Source organism: Vulpes vulpes, chromosome 9, assembly GCF_048418805.1.
Source record: "Vulpes vulpes isolate BD-2025 chromosome 9, VulVul3, whole genome shotgun sequence".
In the NCBI taxonomy this organism is placed as follows: domain Eukaryota; kingdom Metazoa; phylum Chordata; class Mammalia; order Carnivora; family Canidae; genus Vulpes; species Vulpes vulpes.
Window position 1 is genome coordinate 99,134,712 of NC_132788.1, and position 20,129 is coordinate 99,154,840.

Sequence of the window (20,129 nt, forward strand, 5' to 3'; positions counted from 1 at the left end):
GCCGGAAGCCCACCAGAGGGGCGGGGCCTGCGCCCGCTACGTGGTGGCCGGCGCGTCGGCCGGCGCGAGGCGGTGACGCGAGGCAGCGGCGGCCAATGGGGAGCGGCGTTGGCCGGCGCGCCCGCCCCTCCCCGGCCCCGCCCCCGCCCGGCGTCGGGCCGTCGGACAGGCGGGAAGAGGTGGCCGCTCGGGCAGGATGGCGGCGGCGGCGGCGGTGGGCGCGGGCGCGGGGGGCCCGGGAGCGGCGGGCGGCGGCGGCGGCGGGGCGCGCGAGGGCGCGCGGGTGGCGGCGCTGTGCCTCCTGTGGTACGCGCTGAGCGCGGGCGGTAACGTGGTCAACAAGGTGATCCTCAGCGCCTTCCCGTTCCCCGTGACCGTGTCGCTGTGCCACATCCTGGCGCTGTGCGCGGGGCTCCCGCCGCTGCTGCGCGCCTGGCGCGTGCCCCCCGCGCCGCCCGTCTCGGGCCCCGGGCCCGGCCCACATCCGTCTCCCGGCCCGCTGCTGCCGCCGCGCTTCTACCCGCGCTACGTGCTGCCGCTCGCCTTCGGCAAATACTTCGCGTCCGTGTCAGCGCACGTCAGCATTTGGAAGGTGCCAGTGTCCTACGCGCACACCGGTGGGTGCCGCGGCCGGCCCGGGGGGCGGCGGCCGGGACGCGCCCCCGGGATCTCGGCGCTTGGCTAGGAGTGCGCTGGCCGGGCTGTGGCCCGACGACGGCCTGAGAGAGAAGTCCGCTTGTGTCAGGAAGGCTGAGAGCCAGCAAGGCTTTTCGCAGGGGAGGGACTCGCACAAGGGTTTTGGGGAAGGAAGTGGCCGAGGAGAGACCTGGGAGCTGAGCAGGGCAAATCACAATCCCACAGCCCCTCCCCAGGTAGGCTGGCGGGGGTTGGAAGAGCTGCCAAGCCCTCCCGTTGCACTCGTGGAGTTGGGGCAGGGTCCCAGGGTGGGTTCTGGGACTGGGGCGGCTCCCTGAGAGCCCCTTGCCTCTCTTTGCAGTCAAGGCCACCATGCCCATCTGGGTGGTTCTCCTGTCCCGGATCATCATGAAGGAGAAGCAGAGCACCAAGGTAACCCAGGAGGGTTCTGGGCAGGTGGGGGCCCCAAGGGCTTCCTGGCTGGTGCCCAGCTGGTGACGTGGTCCAGGCTCCTGGCTTCCCCTCAAATCAGGAAGTCAGCTTGGAGGCTTCTGGTGGCCCTTTACTGCAAATGTTCTGTAATTGCTTTGGAGGCAGTGATGTACGTCCCTGAGTTACCTCTGCTCTGTGGTCTCGGGGATGCCCCTCTTGGGTCCAGCTTCCCTTATGTCTTGATTCCCGACGTGTGGTTGCTGGTAGGCAATGACTTGGTCCCATCATGGCCAGCCATCACATGCCCCTCCAGGGGGACCAGGGATAGAACATCTGACGCCTTTTTGAAACTCTGATGAAGTCTCCCTTCTTGGCAAGTGACAGTAGTCAGGTTAGGGACTTATGGGGTCAGAAGTGAGATGCCAGTCAAAATAGTCTGATTTGGGCAAAATCCAGCAATGTCTTCGAAATAAAAACAACCAGGAATTGTGAGTGTCTGGGAAGGGAAGTGAAAGCAACATGCAGAGCCTAGGACTGCCTAAGGAGGATGCTTTGGGCACAATCCAGAGTCTGTTCAAGATGCCAAGCCAGGGTATTTCCTGGCTTGGGGCGAGAGAAGCTGTGGCTTCAGCCAGAGACAGCCTTGTTCCTTAAGTGGAAGTGGGACTCCTGTTGTCCCAGCTGGAATCCATTTCATGCTGGACAGAGCACTTCTTTTCTAGATGGTTGGTTTCTGGCATCCAGTATTTTATGTAACCCAGAGTGGCTGTGCCCTGGATTGGCTTATGGAAATTGGGCCACCTCTGGTTGATTTTTTGGTTCAGCCCAGCTTTCTCTCTGCAAGGACCCGGGTGTGCTCTGTAGCCTGCCCCCAGGGTGATGTCAGGTGTGACTTTTTTCCCCAGGTCGGAGTTGCCCGGGAGGTGTGCAGCTTCATCACTCGGTATCACATCATGTTTATCAGGTTTCCATGTTGTACAGGACATTGTACCCAGCTTGGGCAAGGAGCCAGCACCTTACCCAGTGAGGAGGGACTGAGGAATGGCCTAGGCAAAGACTAATGATAAAGGCAATATGTATGGACCCAGCCTAGGAGACAGATAAGGCAGGTTATTGTCATTCTTGATCACATGGGAAGAAATGGGATGTAAAGGGGTGAGTCAAGTGCCTGAGGCCCACAGCCAATAGTAGCTGAGCCGGAATTCAGGCCCCATAGTCCAGAGCCTTTGCTCTATCCTCCAGGGATGGAGAAGAAACCCACATCCCTCCCTCCGAAAATTTCTGCAGTGCTTCAGTGTCCTTTGTAGGAGGAGGGTGAGCTGGGAGTCAGAAAAACTAGATATCAAAAATGGATCCCATTTCCCTGGAAGTTTGGAGCCATTTAGCCACCAGAGCTCAGAACAATTACATACACTAGGCCTTGGAAAGCCTGGACCTTCTAGAAAGCCTCATGCCACAGCACTCTTTCTTCACTCAGCCAGCACTTATTGGATGCCTGCTATGCGTTGGGCATCAGGACAGAGCAGTGAACAAGGACTTGCCCTAAAAGAGCACAAGGATGCTGATGGGCCCTTTCAGTGGGCGGAGAAAGCCCCAGGCACCCGGGAACCTGACAGGGTCTTGCGGGGAGCGGGGAGGTGCGCTGGGGAAAGTTCTCCTGGTCTGTGAACTGAGACCTGAGGGGGAAGGAGGTCTCTAGACAGAAAAGGTGTAGAGGGAGTGTCCCAGCCAAGGGTAACTGCTGCATGTTGGAAAAGACTAAAATCAGAGATACCTGGCCAGCCTTTGGAGGATTGGGGTTTTACACCTTGGTATGTTGGCAGTGGCAGCTGGTTAGAGCTGGTAGGGCCAGCCCCAGTTCTTGATAGAAGTGATGATATAGAGATTGGAACTGCACACAGTGACACAGCCCTGGCCCAGGTACTCTGCCCCGTATACCTCTCCTCGCCCCTCCAGCATCACTGCCATAGCTAATGCTGATGCCCAGGGGGTAGGTGGAGTCCCTTTGCTGAGGGAGGGGAGAGCAGCTGAGGCTTTCCTCCAGGCATCTGTATTGGGCAGCCTAGCTCAACTCTGGCCATCAGCCCTTCCTGCCCTCCTCCTGCAGGTATACTTGTCACTCATCCCCATCATCAGCGGCGTTCTGCTGGCCACCGTCACCGAGTTGTCATTCGACATGTGGGGGCTCATCAGTGCCCTTGCTGCCACACTGTGCTTCTCGCTTCAGAATATTTTCTCCAAAAAGGTATTTGGGCACCATCTGGGATATGCCTGATGATTTGGGGGTGGTACAGGTAAAAAAGTGGTCAAGTAGGGATTTCTGTGGTGTTGGAACAAGAAAAAAATCCTGTTGCCCTTCTACTGGTTTTGTATTTGTTTCATTTTTTCTTGAAGAGTTTGTTACCTATAATAAAATTAGCATATGCTCAATGTGAAAACAATAGAAAAGCCCCCCCTGCCCTGCCAAAACTCAGAAAACTTAGTGGGTGCTGGAGATGAGTAATCAGTAAAGAACTGCCCCCTGTCTGGGGGGTTTCCACTCTGAGAAAAAGTCACAGTACTGTTCCTGAAGAGAACTATTAATGCTAGGGGGCTTTTCTGTACAGTTTTTAGAATTGCAATATTATAGATTCATTTCAAATTTTTGCTTTGCTCATTTATTATAACATTCTCCCATATCATTAAAAAATATTGCTATAAATCCTGTAATATACTCTTTTCTGGCACCACAGTTCATGTAGTCAATTTCCCTACTGCAAATGCAGGCTATTTCCAACTCTTCATCATAAGTAACACAGTAATGAACATCTCTGTGCATAACATTATTCTGTCTGCAAGTTATTTCCTTACAAAGGCTTACCATTCTTGGGTCAGAGTATATGAGATATTTATGGCTCCTGGTATACTTTGCCTGGTTGTATTCTAGAACCACTGTATGCCAATTTAGACATAAACCAGCAAGATTTCAGAGTGCGTGTTTCACTGCAGCTTCACCAGTACTGAGTGTTGTTGGGTTTTTGTTTTGTTTTGTTTTCCTATTTCTCAGTCCTTCATATTTGTTTGGGGGCATTTTTGTCTCATTGCAGGTGCACTCATAGGTTTGGTGGTCAAGGTCAGATGTCAGGGGCTAATGTACAGTCACTGTGTTTGGGACCTGGGTAACCGGAGCCCTTCTTGCCACTTAGAGTTTCATTTGGCTTTTTTTTTTTTTAAGTTTTATTTATTTATTTTATGATAGACATAGAGAGAGAGAGGCAGAGACACAGGAGGAGGGAGAAGCAGGCTCCATGCCGGGAGCCTGACTTGGGACTCGATCCCGGGACTCCAGGATCACGCCCTGGGCCAAAGGCAGGCGCTAAACCGCTGAGCCACCCAGGGATCCCCTCATTTGGCTTTTTTTTTTTTTTTAATTTGGCTTTTTAAAATGTTTTTCTCTCTTTAGGTTTTGAGAGATTCACGGATCCACCATCTCCGGTTGCTGAACATCTTGGGCTGTCATGCTGTCTTCTTTATGATTCCCACGTGGGTTCTGGTGGACCTTTCAGCTTTCCTGGTCAGCAGTGACCTGGTGAGTTGGCCAGTGCAGTGAACAACACCCTTTTCTTGAATAGTTCCAGAGTAGTTGCTTTGTTGACATTTGGGGCCCCTGACAGCCAGCCCTCTTAACATTCAGCTTTGTCATGACTCATTTTTTTGTGTAGTCGAGGAAGTTGGCTTCCTTTGCATTTCCTCCTCCAGCGGGCTAGATCTCAGGTGTCAACAGCTGCTGCATTTGAGCCAGTGGCATCAGGAAGAAAAAAGTGCCAGCATGGGCTACTCTCTTGTCTCGACAGCCTGGTTCAGATCTCTGACTTGTTAAAACTACACTTGCATTGCTGGATTCCTTTGTCAGTGTCATTTCTGTCCATATTCCCATGTACTGTGGAGGCACCCATAGCTCTCTGAGCACAGTAAAGAGAATCTGCCCACCACCTGCAGGGCCAGCCTCCAGACAATGCACTAGACACGCAGGTGACAGTGATAAGGAAAAGGTGGGCATGGTTTTTCCAAGCGTGTGTTAGAGGAGCAAATGTGTATTAGGACTTAATGACGTGTGATGAGGTTCTTGACATTGGTCTTTATTTTTATTTATTTATTTATTTATTTATTTATTTATTTATTTATTTATTTATTTATTTTATGATAGTCATAGAGAGAGAGAGAGAGGCAGAGACACAGGCGGAGGGAGAAGCAGGCTCCATGCACCGGGAGCCTGATGTGGGATTCGATCCCGGGTCTCCAGGATCGCGCCCTGGGCCAAAGGCAGGCGCCAAACCGCTGCGTCACCCAGGGATCCCCTTGACATTGGTCTTTAATCTTTATCGTTACCTGTAGACATAGTGCCCATTATCTTCAGTCTCTAGCTGAGGAGACTGGCTCTATTCTAACTTCCTGTCCATATTGATTAGCTGTAATTTTTCTGCAAAGAGCATTCCATCATCGACCAGGAATAGTTGTTACCTTGAAGTACACAAATGGTCAGTGCTTCTCCTTTTTTTTTCAATTAGCAATTTTCAGAGAAGAGTTCTAGCTTACTGCAAATGTTAACCAGTGAGTTGGCAGGGGGGTAGGGTTGGGGTAGTGAAGGAAGGGCCTTCTTTTTTTTTTTTTCAATATCATTGTGGACTCCTATGTCAGTTGCACACTTCCTCTTCATAATCAGATTATCCTGTCCAGGGCAACGGAGTCCTTCCCATGGGCTCTCTGTCCTTCCGACAGCACAGGTCAGCCTTCAGCAGCTTTTGGGCCCAGCAGAATGTATGTTTTTCTCCTCTTGCACGTCTCCTGTCCCTGGCCTGCAGTCAGCCACTCCTTCAGGAACCTGGGTTGCTTGTAATAGAGAGTATGGTTTAGAGACACAGTCTGAGTGCTGTGTGTGCTCACCACCGTGAGGTTGTCTTTGCTTTTGAGTCTTTGCAGTGACAAGTTAGGAAGGTCCTCTTGGGGCAGAGGGGAGGGTTCATACCAACTTACTGCAATTCTGATTTAACATTATGGAATTTATAAGTGCTGTGATTTTTAAATTTATATCTTTTCTGGTACACTTGGTTCCTTGCAATGTTTGTTCTTTGCTTATCGCACCCCAGTTATTCATGTATGAGACTCTACTACACACACATTATCGCTGCAGAGCGAGAATCCCCACAGAACAACTGCAGGTAGAATACTGAGAGAAGTTTAAGCTTTCTTTGCTGCTCTGTTTGTCCGTAGGACACGTTCCATTAAAGATGTACAATTGGAATGCTGTGTTCTTTTTTATTTTTTATTTTTTTTAATTTTGGAGAGAGCAGAAGCAGGAAGAGGGGCAGGGAGAGAGGGAGAATCCCAAGTAGACTCTACACTGAACACACAACCTGACATGGAGCACAGTCCCGGGACCCTGAGATCATGACCTAAGCTGAAACCCAGAGTCAGATGCTTAACTGTGCCCCCAAGGCGCCTATGGAATGTTGTGTTCTAAGAGCAACAGAAGTAATTTTTACAATGTGCTTGTATCATTAGCTTGCCCAGTTGGGTTCATCTGCTTCCATTTGTTTTCCATTTTTAGGCATTGCTTTTCTTTTTCCACACTGAATTTGTCAGACTTTTGTATTTCCAAAGCCAGATGATATGAGAAAGTTTATTCCAAATCTGATTTCAGTCCGTCACCTCCCCCCCATTCTTGTCCTTCCCCCACAGGTTGTTAGTTATTTTTATGCAGTTGGTTTACCTTTTCAGTGTTGCTTTTGACAAATATAAGCAAATCTGTATACCTACCTTTCTCCTCCTTACACAGAAAGTGACTTTATAGATAGAAAAGAGCACCTTGCTATTTTCACTCAATGATATGTTCTGGGGAATCACTTACTACTGACATATTTAGGTCTTTCTCATTCTTTTTATTGGCTGCAAAATATTGCTGATAGGTTTGGTGTCAATTCTCTTATTCTGGCCTATGTTACAACTCTTTGGTGTCTATATGAATACATGCATACAAATATGTACTTACAGGTTTTGCTCTGGTTACTTTGTTTTTATTTGTGTTCAGGGACTTTTAGTTTTATTCTAGTGATTACCTTTTTTGGAATACCTTTAATTACCTGTTTCTTTTTTTCTTTTCTTTTTTTTTTTTTCTTAAGATTTTAATTTATTCATGAGAGACACAGAGAGAGAGGCAGGGCCCCTTTGGGGAGCCTGATGCAGGACTTGATCCCAGGATCCCAGGATCATGACCTGAGCCAAAGACACTCAACCACTGAGCCACCCAGGCATCCCCTGTTTCCCTTCTTGAGGCCATATGTATTTTTTACCTTGATGGGGTACCTTGTATGCTCTAGTAGTTGCTCTAGCAGCACACAGTATTTGATAGTGCTGCAGTCTGAAGGCAGTGTTCCCACCTATCTGGGCTCCTCCTCTCTGCCCTATGTCTCCCATAGATGTCAGGTGATTTAGTTCTGTCCCAGTCCTGTGGTTTATAGTGGTAGGAAGAAGGATCAGATTGGAGAACATGCCCTGGAGTCTGCCACTTACCACATTACCAAGAACCAAAGGCTACAATGGGTAGTTCCTGCATATGGGCAGCCCCACTGCTGACAGCCTGGCTGAAGCCAGGTGGGGATCACCAGACTCTGAAGCAGGCTGCCCCATTGTAAAGTTTGGACAGGATGAATGAAGCAGCTGTTTGAGAACTGGAAAGTAAAGGGCAGTGGACAGGCTGGGGTTGAAGACCAGATTTCAGTCTACTGCTTAGTCAGCAGTCAGTTTGCCTCTCTTTTGCCACCTGTATCTATAGCCTGGGCTTGAGGCAGCCCAAAATGCAGAAGTAGGCACTGGGTAAGAACAGAGCAAGAAGCCCTCTCCTTCTGGATCATGGAATGGGAAAGGGGATTCCTGATGCTCAGAGGGAAATTCCCTGCTGGGGATTTCTATTATTTTTGTTTTTTGGTTCTCTTGGGTCTCAGGCCCCTGCCAATCCGTGGTGGTAGTGGCAGCAGAGTCCCACACGAGGGCAACCACCCTCTGCAGTCAGAGTAGGATTAACTGTCATTGTGTAAATTTTTCTCTTTTTATCTGCCCACTGCTTGGTCCCAAGTGGAGGTGCAGTTGCCAAAAAAAACAAAGCAGAGTGAGGTCATTAAGCCCCAGCTCTCTGATTAGAGGACTGAAAAGGGGAACCCTAGGAAATAACAAGTACCAAGGAGTTCATGGAGAGGGAAGAACTTGGGAAAGTGACCTCATAAAATACCATGAAATCCTAGGCTCACCCCTGAGCTGCACATGTAAGGATCTGATCCTAATAGCATAGCAAAGACTCAGAAACTGAACTATGGGATAGACTACTGCCCCGATCCCAGCCTGACCACTCGGTAGTGCACACTCAGGATGGAGCCACATACCACTGGAAAGGCTTTGAAAACAGACTCACATTAGAACCACAGCCCACAGAAGGCTGGTCAAGCTTGTAGCCTAAATCCAACCAAATCTGCTAAAACAAAATATCAACATTCCGTATAGGATTTAAATAAGACTTATGGTCTTATAATATTCTAAATGTCCATGGTATAATCCAAAATTACTTGGCATATGAAGAACCACGAAATTTTAAGTCTTATAGGAAAAGATAGTTAACAGATGCCAACACTTACATGACACAGATGTTGGAATTATTGAACAAAGACTTTACCTTTTTAAAAGATTTTATTTATTCATTTGAGAGAGAGCAGGAGCAGTGGGGAGGGGCAGACGAAGAGGGAGAAGCAGGCTCCCTGCTGAGCAGATTGCCCAGGACCCTGAGATCAAGACCTGAGCCAAAGGCAGATGCTTAACCAACTGAGCCACCCAGGTAGGTGCCCCTTGAGCAAAGACTTCAAAGCAACGATTATAATCATGTCCCAGGAAGTAAGGGTAAATACTCCTGAAACAAATGGGAAGAATGGAAGATAGGAGAAACAAATGAAAATTTTGGAAATTTAGAAACAGCAACTTAAAAACTCACCAGATGGACTCAATAGTAGAATGGAGATGACGGAGGAAAGAGTCAATAACTTGAAAATAGATAAAGAAAAATTATCCTCTGTGACCCACAGAGAGAAAAAATATTAAAACACAAACAAGCAAAAAATCTAGACGTAGCCAGAGAAAAATGTGCAGTAATTATGGAACAGCAATTTGAGTGACTGGATTTCTCATTAGAAACCATGAACACCAGGAGCACCTGGGTGGTGCAGTTGGTTGGGTGGCCAACTCTTGGCCTCAGCTCAGGTCGTGATCTCACCTGAACTCACGTGATCTCAGGGTCCTGGGATTGAGCCCTGTGTTGGGCTCTGCACTCAGCGGGGAGTCCATTTCAGGATTCTCCCTCCCTCTGTTTCTCCCCCTGCCCCTTGCCACCTTTGCACACTCTCGCTCTCTTTCTCTCTCTCTCTCTGCAATAAATGAATAAATCTTTAAAAGGAAAGAAAGAGGGCAGCTCGGGTGGCTCAGCGGTTTAGCACTGCCTTCAGCCTAGGGCGTGATCCTGGAGACCTGGGATCGAGTCCCACATCAGGCTCCCTGCTTGGAGCCTGCTTCTCCCTCTGCCTGTGTCTCTGCCTCTCTCTCTCTCTCTCTCTCATGAATAAATAAATAAAATCTTAAAAAAAAAAAAAAAAAAGGAAAGAAAGAAATCATGAATACCAGAAAGAGGTGAAATAACATTTTTAGAATACTGAAACTATCAACACATAATTTTATATCTAGCAAATATAGAATCTCCAGAACCAATAGAACTATAAAAAATTAGCAAGAATAAAGAACTGAATAATATCGTCAACCAGCTGGATATCTATTTCATTGACATTTATAGACCATCCTACCAACAATAAGCATAATAGTCATTCTTTTCAGGTATTCATGGAACATTCACCAAGATAGACCATATTCTGTGCCATAAAAACAAAGTTTAATAAAAGATCTGAAAACATACTAAGAGTATTCTCTGACCACAGTAACTGAGAGGTAATAGGAAAATCTCCAAACATTTAGAAATTAAACAACATATTTCTAAATAATCCATGGGCCAAAGAGGAAGCCTCAAAGGAAATAGAAAATATTTTCGACTGAAGCAAAACTGACAGAAGAAAAAAAGATGACATCACAAATATCAGGAATGGGGGGGGGGGTATCACTATAGACCTCGCAGATACTAAAGTAGTAAGAATAATACTGACAACTCTATATACATAAATTCATCAACATAGATGAAAAGACCAATTCTTCATAAACCGTAAACTACAAAAACTCACCCACCCAAGATGAAATAGATAATCTAAATAGTCCCATAGCTATTAAGGAAATTGAATTCATAGTTTAAAACCTTCTAATAGAAATCATTAGGTCCAGATGATTTCACTGGCAGATTCTACCAAACACTTAAGGAAAAATAAATACCAATTCTATACAGTCTCCTCTAGAAAACAGAAGACAAGCGAACACTTTGGGACATATAACAAAACCAGTATGGTTGCATCGTGGACAATTATGCAAAAGTTGTTAACAAAATACTAGCAATATATAAAAAACATCACTATGACAAAATGGGATTTAAATTAAGAATGCAAGACATTCAATATTTGAAAATGTAATCTATAACAGTCTAACAAAGAAAAATCGCATTCATATCAACTGACAAGGAAAGGCATTTGACAAAATCCAACACCATTCATGAAAAAAACAAAGTCAACAAACTGGAAATAGAAGGAAGCTCCCTCAGCCTGATCAAAGGTATTCCTGCTAAAAACAGGAATAAGTTCAGGATGTTCACTCTCAACATGCCTATTCCACATCATACTTGACATCCTGGCCAGTGCCATAGGACAAGAAAAAGAAATGAAATAGATTTGAAATGAAATAAAATTCTAACCAACAAGATCTTACTTTTATTTTTTTTAAGATTTTATTTATTTATTCATGAAAGACACAGAGAGAGAGGCAGAGACACAGGCAGAGGGAGAAGCAGGCTCCATGCTGGGAGCCCGATGCCAGACTCGATCCTGCGACTCCAGGATCACGCCCTGGGCCAAAGGCAGGTGCTCAACCACTGAGCCGCCTGGGTGTCCCACAAGATCTTATTCTTAATTATAAATAATTGCTTGAATTTTAACTTGAAAATTTTTCCCCTTGGAAAAGGTGATGATGAAAAAAAATTGAGGTACATTAATCTATACAGGCATACCTTGTTTTATTGTGCTTAGCTTTATCACACTTCACAGATAATACATTTCTTACAAATTGAAGGTCTGTGTCAACCCTGCATCAGGGAAGTCTATTGGTGCCATTTTCCAAACAGCATTTGCTCACTGTGTGTCTGTGTTTCATTTTAGTAATACTTGTAATCTGTCAAACTTTTAAATTATTATATTTGTTATGGCGATCTGTGATCAGTGATTATGACTCACTGAAAGCTCAGATGATGGTTAGCATTTAAGTATTAAAGTTTTGTACATTTCAGGCACGCACACTTTTTTTTAAAGATTATTTATTTATTTATTCATGACAGACAGACAGAGAGAGAGGGGCAGAGACACAGGCAGAGGAAGAAGCAGGCTCCATGCAGGGAGCCCAGCGTGGGACTCTCGATCGGGGTCTCTAGGATCATGCCCCGGGCTGAAGGCGGCGCTAAATCGCCGAGCCACCGGGGCTGCCCAGGCTCACATATTTTTTAAGACCAGATGCTATTGTGCATTTAATAGACAGTGGTGTAGTGTAAACATAACCCATACATGCACTGAGAAAAAAATTCACTTGACTTGCTTTATTGCAATATTTCCTTTATTGCAGTGGTCTGGGACCAAACCTGCAATATCACCAAGGTCTGCCTTATATCTGTGTGTGTGTGTGTGTGTGTGTGTGTGTGTGTGTGTGTAGATAGACAGATAGATACTACTTTTTTTTTAACACAGAAAAGCTGATTGGGAAATTTACTTAGATAAAAGAACTACAGTAGTCAAAATTAGTCTGGGAAAGAATAAACTAGGAGGAATCATCTTACTTTATTTTAAGACTTTGTATAAAGGAACATACTGGTGAAGGCAAAGAGACATGAATCAGTGGAGCAGAATAGTGTGAAACTAAACACACAAATTTGAGTAATTGACTTTTGATAGAGAATAAAAGGGAAAAGTGAAGTCTCTGTAACAAATGGTGTTGGAACAATTAGACATCAATGTGTAAAAATCTCAGCCTTGACTTAGACTTCACACATTATACAAAAGTTAACTCATAACTCATAATGCATTCTACACTTAAATGTAAGAGCAAAAATGATAGGGGCTCTTGGGTGGCTCAGTAGGTTGAGCGTCCCAACTCTGGATCTCAGCTCAGGTCTTGATCTCAGGGTGGTAAGTTCAAGACTCACATTGGGCCCCACACTGGTGTGGAGGTGTGTCTGGTGTGTCTTAAGAAAAAAGACAAACTAAAATGATAACCTTTAGGGAAGAAAACCAGAGAAAAAACTTCATGACTTGGAATTAGTTCTTAGACATTACACCAAAAGTGAAGTCCATATAGAAAAAATTGGTAAATTGAGTTTCATCAAAATTTAAAACTTTTGCTCTGTGAGGACACTTTTTTTTTTAAAGATTTTATTTATTCATGATAGACATAGAGAGAGAGAGAGAGAGGCAGAAGCAGGCTCCATGCGGGGAGCCTGATGTGGGACTCCATCCCGGGACTCCAGGATCATGCCCTGGGCCAAAGGCAGGTGCTAAACCGCTGAGCCACCCAGGGATCCCCAAGACACTATTAAATGAAGGGAAAGACAGGTTACCAACTGGGAGAAAATGCTTGCAAACAATAGAGGCCTTGTGTTCTGAATACATAAAGAACCCTTAAAACTCGAGAGTTAAGAAAACAACTTGCTTAAAAATAGGCAAAAGATTTGAACAGACTGTTTCCCATTGAGGATGTCAAGATGGCATATAAATAGGCAGGTAAGGTAAGTTCAACATCATTAGTCACTAGAGAGAAACAAAAGCATGATAAGATACCATTTCATACCTATTAAAATAGCTACAATAAAAAAAAATACTACGTCAAGGATACAGCATAGCTAGAATTCTTATGTATTGTTGGAGGGAACACAAAATGGTACAACCAACCTAGAAAACATTTGGGAGTTTCTTCTGAAGTTAAACAACACTCACCATATGACCCAGCAATCTCACTTCTGTGTTAATTTTTTTTTAAATATTTTATTTATTCACGGGAGAGGCAGAGACATAGGCAGAGGGAGATGCAGGCTCCATGCAGAGAGCCCGATGTGGGATTCAATCCCGGGACTCCGGGATCACGCCCTGAGCCAAAGGCAGACGCTCAACCGCTGAGCCACCCAGGCATCCCATGTGTGTTAATTTTAGAGAAATGAAACTCAGGTTCCCACAAAAGCCTGCACACAAATGTTCATAGCAGCTCTACTCATGACCTCATGACCACCAAAAATTGGACACAACCCAAGTATCCTTTAACAAGTGAGTGGACTAAAAAAACCCAGAACTTTGGTACATTCATAAAATGAAACATTACTTGGCAATAAAAAACATCACCAACTTTTCCTTAGGACAACTTGGATGGATGGCAGCGGCATTGCTGAGTGAAGCCTGTCTGAGAAGTTTCCATTCTGTATCATTCCACCTATAGGACAAACTCTAAAAGACAAACCTAGGAGCACCTGGGTGGCTCAGTTGGTTAAGCGTTTCTTGATCTCAGCTCAGTTCTTGGTCTCTGGGTCAGGAGTTCAGGCTTCATGCTGGGCTCCACACTGGGCGTGGAACCTACTTAAAATTAAAAAAAAAAAACAAACAAAAAAACGACAAATCTAGAGTGAAGGAGAACAGTAGTTGCCTGGATTAGGGGAGGGGATTCATACAAAGAAGTCTAGGAGAGTGTTTTGGGGTGATGGAGCGGTTCTGAATCCTGATTGTGGTGTTGGCTACATGTTGGTGCAGGTGTTAAAACACATGGAACTGTGCACTGTGAGGAAGACACATTTGACTTTATTGCATGTCAGCTGACTTCATTGTAAGTAAATTTTTTTAAAAAGCTGGATTTGCTGAGTTTTTTTCCTGAAAGGTATCTATGCAAGCTGGCTGGCTTGTAAAAATAGCTCCTGAGTCCCTATTGGTGACCTCAGGGAAGGACTCCTGAAAGAACACGCCAGCTCACCACAAAAGCATGCTGGTGGGCTTACATGCCTTACAGAGGCTGTTATACCAACTAGAGGCAAAAGTCGGGGTGACCTTGAGCAGGTCATCTAAGTGTATCCTGCTCTCCTTTGAGAGGACCTCATGATCCCTCCCTCTCAAAGGGTGGTGGAGATGAAATCAGGCAGCCATTCGAAGACTTTCAGCTCCCATCCTGGCAGGGCCACTAAATGCCACCATTCCTGGGGGACCCAGCTGTGTCCTGTGACCAGTGCCAATGCAGCCTGAGAATTGGGATGCAGAGAGCAGGTGCTGCCAAGCAGCTGTGGCTTTGCTCCTTTGAGCCACACTGGGTGTTGAGACTGCTGTATGCTCAGATGTCCATGTCCAGAGTACTGTCTCCTGAGGTCATTCCACTGTCCTGGCAGCTCTGCCCTGAAACAGCCTCTTGGTTCCCTCTGGTTCCCCAGGACTGGTACCGAGGTGGGCCTGGGGGAGGTGGGGAGGCATGGGAGTGTGGCTGCAGCCCTGAATAGATGTCCATAAATGTTCAGTGCTGGGCATCCCCAGCCCTCTGGCCAGGGCAGCAGCCACCTGATTGTTGCCTGCTGCCTGTTCTGGGATCAGCCCAGACTCTCGAAGGTGGGGCAGAGAGTGGGTGGTTCTGTGGTCCAGATGTCTGCTAGTTGTGGGTTCTTAGCTTCTCGGCCCCCTTAATCAGAGTGCCTCATTCTGGTGAGGGTCAGATGGTTACCAAATTTCTGATAACTTGTTTTTGGCTTGGGGTTGTTTTAAAGCACTTTCACAGCGTGATCCCTTTGATCTTCACAGCAGCAGCATTGTGTGGGCTCACAAGGATCAGTCTCTTCTGTTGCACAGAGGAAGAGAGTGTGACTTAAAGGGTCAAGTGGACTGGGTAGGGAATCTCCCAAGGACAGGGCAGACCCAGGGCTTCTGGCTCCTAGCCTGGGGTTCTTGTATTGCTAGGTTCTTTGCTTTCTCCAGGGCTGCCTTCCCAGGGCCTCCCCATCCTATAGAATGCATTGTGTCTGCTACAGTCTGAATGTTTGTGTTCCCTCTGCCCAAATTTCTGTTGAAACCCTCTCCCCCCGCCCCCCCCCCCCCCCCCCCCCCCCCCGCCAAGATGATGGTATTAGGAGGTGGGGCACCTGGGTGGCTCAGTGGTTGAGTGTCTGCCTCTGGCTCAGGTCATGATCCTGGGGTCCTGGGATCAAGTCTCGCATCAGGCTCCCTGCCGGGATCGTGCTTCTCTTTCTGCCTGTGTCTCTGCTTCTCTCTCTCTGTCTCATGAATGAATAAATAGAATCTTTTTTAAAAAGGGGGGGGTCCTTTGGGAGGCCCTATCGGTGGAGCCCTTGTATAAGAAGACTGGTGTCCTTATAAAATGAGACCCCAGCGAGCTCTCTCACTCCTCCCACCACATGAGGGCACATTGAGCAGACCCTCTATGAACCGGGAAGCTCACACCAGACACTGGGTCTCCTTGATCTTGGATTTCCCAGCTTCCAGAACTGTGAGAAATAAATATCTATTGTTATAAGCATCCCCCACCCCAGTCTGTGGTATTTTGTTATAGCAGTTTGATTGGACTGAGACAGTGTCCAGTAAGATCTTGCTCTGGTAATCGCAGGGCTCCCACTGTTCACTGTCAGGGACGAGGGAAGCTTCAATTCCCATCATGCTCTACACCCTTTGGGCACCTGGCTTGGTGTCTTGGGAGCCTCTCCATCCTCAGTAGGAATGAAACTAATTATTTGTCGTTGTGTTGTGCATGCAGAGTGTCCTGTCAGAGGTGCATATGAAGCACATGTTACTACATACCACACAACTGGGTCTGCTGCCCGCCAACACTGACCCTAGTTGGCCACTCTGCGTCCCTCCCCCCACTTCTGCCAGGACCAACATATGACCCCAGTGCTGTTCTTGCTTCCTATCTCTATAGACCTATGTGTCCCAGTGGCCCTGGACGCTCCTGCTCCTGGCTGTCAGTGGCTTCTGTAACTTTGCCCAGAATGTCATCGCCTTCAGCATCCTCAACCTCATCAGCCCTCTGAGCTACTCTGTCGCCAATGCCACCAAGAGAATCATGGTCATCACAGTGTCCCTGATCATGCTGCAAAACCCAGTCACCAGCACCAACGTCCTGGGCATGATGACAGCTATCCTGGGGGTCTTTCTATACAACAAAGTGAGTCTGGGGTGGGGGCCCCCCTTGATGCCTAGGGAGGCACCAAAAGTTGGTGGAGGGGGAAGGAAAGGGACCTTACCAGGAGCTAAGAGGCTGGGGCTCTGGCTTCAGCCCTGCCACTGACTGGTTTATGGTGGTGTGGCCCTACCTGGCTCGGTCTTCCTTTCCCCATGTAGATGATTCTAGGTCTGTGCAACTCCAGCCGTGGCTCTTGGGTCTACAGAGGCTTTGTCAGGGATTTCATTGTCTCCTCGAGAAGGCCCTGTTTAGTCCAGTGTAAAAACCTGGATGGCTAAGAGGGAGGGCCGGCCATGCCTGAGGCCTGCTTGGGTCAGTGCTTCACTGAGCTGTGAAGGGCTGCTTAGATGCCACTTGCTCCCTTCTGTCCTGTGAGCGTGCCCTAGGGAAGGAGCCAACTGTCTCATTGCTCTCTTGACCTTGCAGACCAAGTACGATGCCAATCAGCAAGCCCGGAAGCACCTCCTCCCTGTCACAACAGGGGACCTGAGCAGTAAGGAGCATCATCGGAACCCCCTGGAAAAACCCCACAATGGCATCCTCTTCCCCCAGCATGGGGACTATCAGTATGGCCGCAACAACATCTTAACAGACCACTTCCAGTACAGCCGGCAGAGCTACCCAAACTCCTACAGTTTGAACCGTTATGACGTGTAGAGTCTAGAGGGCAGGGCGGTACCATTGTGTGACTCCTCCCCCCACTCCCTAGCAGTACCAGAAACTTCTGACAACCAGTGAATGTACAACCCAGCCAAGGGGACGGTGCATAACCATCAGCAGACCCTGGGCTTCCCTGCCCCCTGGGGGTAGCAGGACGCTGCCCCGCAGGAAGGACCACTGCCCTCAAGCTCCAGTGTTCCAAGCCCTTTCTTCCTGGAGTCTATCATCTGAGGGCTGTGTTGGTATGGAGATCTTAGCCAGGTTTTTAACCTTTCTTTGTGGACTTATTCCCCGAGTCATGTATTTGAGAGTTCTTGTTCTGCTTTCCAGATAATATTTCCAAATAACTCTCCGGAAGGGCAAGATCGCTGTGGATACAGACCTCCAAGCAGGCAAGAGGGTTTCCTGGGGGCCAAGGAAAGGATGTAAGGAAAAGTGCTTGAGAGCAACAAACTAGCCGCTTCCATTCTGCTGCTCAGATAGCTGAAGGGCTGAGGCAGGCATTGAGCAGAGGAGTGCCAGAGTTTATTAAAAGCATCTCCAGAAACAAAGACAGACCCAGTTTCCGGTCTACCCCATAGCTGTTTGCAGCTACTGGCAAATGTCCCAAAGAGAAAAAAAGCTGCAATTAAGCCTTGAATACCTGAAGCCTAATTCTTTGACCTGCACATCAGAGCCGGTGTTGTGTCCAGATCCAGAGGGAGGGCAGCTGCGTCTCCTGTGCACTCACTTCCCTTGCCAGAGCAGGGTATCTCTCCTCTCTGGGGATAGGGAGGAGGAAGTGACTGCGGGGCTGTCAGAAGGAGCATTAGGAAATCATGTCAGTGTTTCAAACTCTATTTCTGTAATACTTGTTGTGTCTTTTCTGATGAGTCTTCCACCACTGCTGTGAGGACTTAGTAGGATATTTGGTGGGGAGATGTTAATTTCATGAGGATCTTGCATTTTTCTAGGGAATATTTTGTAGTTGTGTATATTTATGCCTTGGTTCCCTGTGGCGGGGGTGGGGGGACGCATGAGGGAGGACTGGCTTATGGACTGAAAACCCTTGTTCTTAAATGTTTAAAAACAAGAAAAGCTCCTACTGGCGATGCCTGTCTTGATACATTTCAGCATTAGTAGGAGGTGATGAAGTGTTTACAAGCTCCTCTCTAATGGCCCTAGCTGCTGAAAGCGGAATGAATCAAGAACATCATCTCAGTAGTTTGTGTAACAGACAAGACCACGGCACTTTTGATTCCATGCCCTGATCTGGCAGTGTTTGTATTAGGATCTGAATCATGTCCTGGTGAAGGGGAGAAGGGGCAAGCATCAAGCTACGATTTGGGTTTGGCTAAATCACAGATCAGGAAAATGATATGGCCCCAGCAGATAGCTTGTGTGCCGAGATTCAGGTGAGGCTCTCCGTCTCTCCCAGCATCACAAGAGGACCCTGCCCTCAGAGAGGACTTCTGGCTTGACTGGTGGGTCTTTGGTGATGTCTGCCTTCCTCCTTCAGCACTGTGCCTAACTTGTCGAATAGGCACCTGGGAGCAAGCAGCAGATGGGATAGTGGGTCACCCTTTACCTCCTGGGGAGAGACATCTTCCTGTCAGAGGAGGTACCATAGCATATGATTGACTCTTGGTTTGGTTATTTTGTCAGCTTATGAACAGGCTGTTCCTGGAGAGGTCACCTGGTCCCCTTCTGGCTTGAGTTTATCCACCACCGGCCTCAGGTCCCCGTGTTGTTCATTTGCTTTATTATTATTTTGGCCCCAAGTTTTGAGACAGTTGCTGTGTAAAACTGGAAGGAGAAATCCTGAAGGTATTTGAAAAGAGCTTGCTGAGTGCTTCCACCAGAGGCACTACGGTCTATAGCTGAACTTTTCTCACTGGGGAATATAGCAACAAATGGGGAGAATTTTGCAGCACAAAGATATTATAGTGGTTGTCTTTATGATGAAAATAACAGACTCCTTGAACAGATAACCAAACTCCAAAAATCAACTACATGTCTTTTCAGGTTTAATGAAATTCCTGATGTTGCTAAAATCTGTATATTCATTTGTTTTCCTTTTCCCATGCAAGATCTGCTAGTGAGGGAAAATGACTCGTTTTATTACGGTTTATAAATTAATAAATGGGGTATTTAATTCTGTACATAAATCTACAGCCAAGTACATACACTGGAATGAATGAGACAATCATATTAGACCAAATCATCAGATCAAAAAACAAAGACATACTTTTTGAGACTTGAAGGTTCAGAGCTGACACTGACCTCCTGAAGGCCAGCTTTCTAGCCACTTTGGCCCTGGCCCACCAACCCCACCCCACTCCCACATGCACATTCGCAGCTCTGTTCCCCTCACCCTCCTCCCTGCTGGGGTTTGTGGTAGCAAATTTGTCTACCCATCCATGGTATGGTCTTGCCTGAGACACTAACTAAACCCAACTCCTTCATTTTACAGAAGGGGAAGCTTAGGATCAGAGGGCATTTTTGAATAGTGTTCATTCACTATTTTGAGACTCCGTGTGGACTTTTTGAGCACCTTATTTTAAGTCATTCGTTCTAGGGAAATCAAACCCTTTTTACAAAGGAGAGAAGCCAAATATGTTGAAGTGAAGAAGCCCTTGGGATTTCTGAATTTTGCTGTGTATTTGGCATACACCATAGAACAGGCCCTTTATTATTGCTGGGACATAACCAGACCTGGATACCTTAAGGCCTCACAGCCTTAAAGGGATAAAATATTAAATTATTAAAGGAACTGAAAATTGTGAATTCTTTTTTCAGTTGTCACCTGTTTTCAAGACTTAAATGCTATAAACTTCTGTGGGAATGATACTGTGTCTATATTCATTGATGGCATTTACCAAAAATAAAAGATGGTCTCCAGGGAATCACGATTGGTCTTAATTTGTCAGGGTCTTTCTGAGTGACCCTGTCTTCAGTGTGCCCACCAACAAAACATGAGATAGGAAGAACAAACCAAC

General features: G+C 46.8%; 1 protein-coding gene across 1 annotated transcript; it reads left to right on the forward strand.

The window, feature by feature from the left end:
- The first annotated feature begins 181 nt into the window (after positions 1–181).
- SLC35E1 (solute carrier family 35 member E1) lies at positions 182–20,036 on the forward strand. The gene is made up of 6 exons (XM_025989791.2): positions 182–617; positions 998–1,068; positions 3,176–3,313; positions 4,511–4,636; positions 16,228–16,473; positions 16,918–20,036. Exons 1-6 carry the CDS (start codon positions 197–199, stop codon positions 17,146–17,148), a joined length of 1,233 nt encoding a protein of 410 aa, XP_025845576.2. The 5' UTR covers positions 182–196; the 3' UTR covers positions 17,149–20,036.
- Positions 20,037–20,129: the final 93 nt, after the last annotated feature.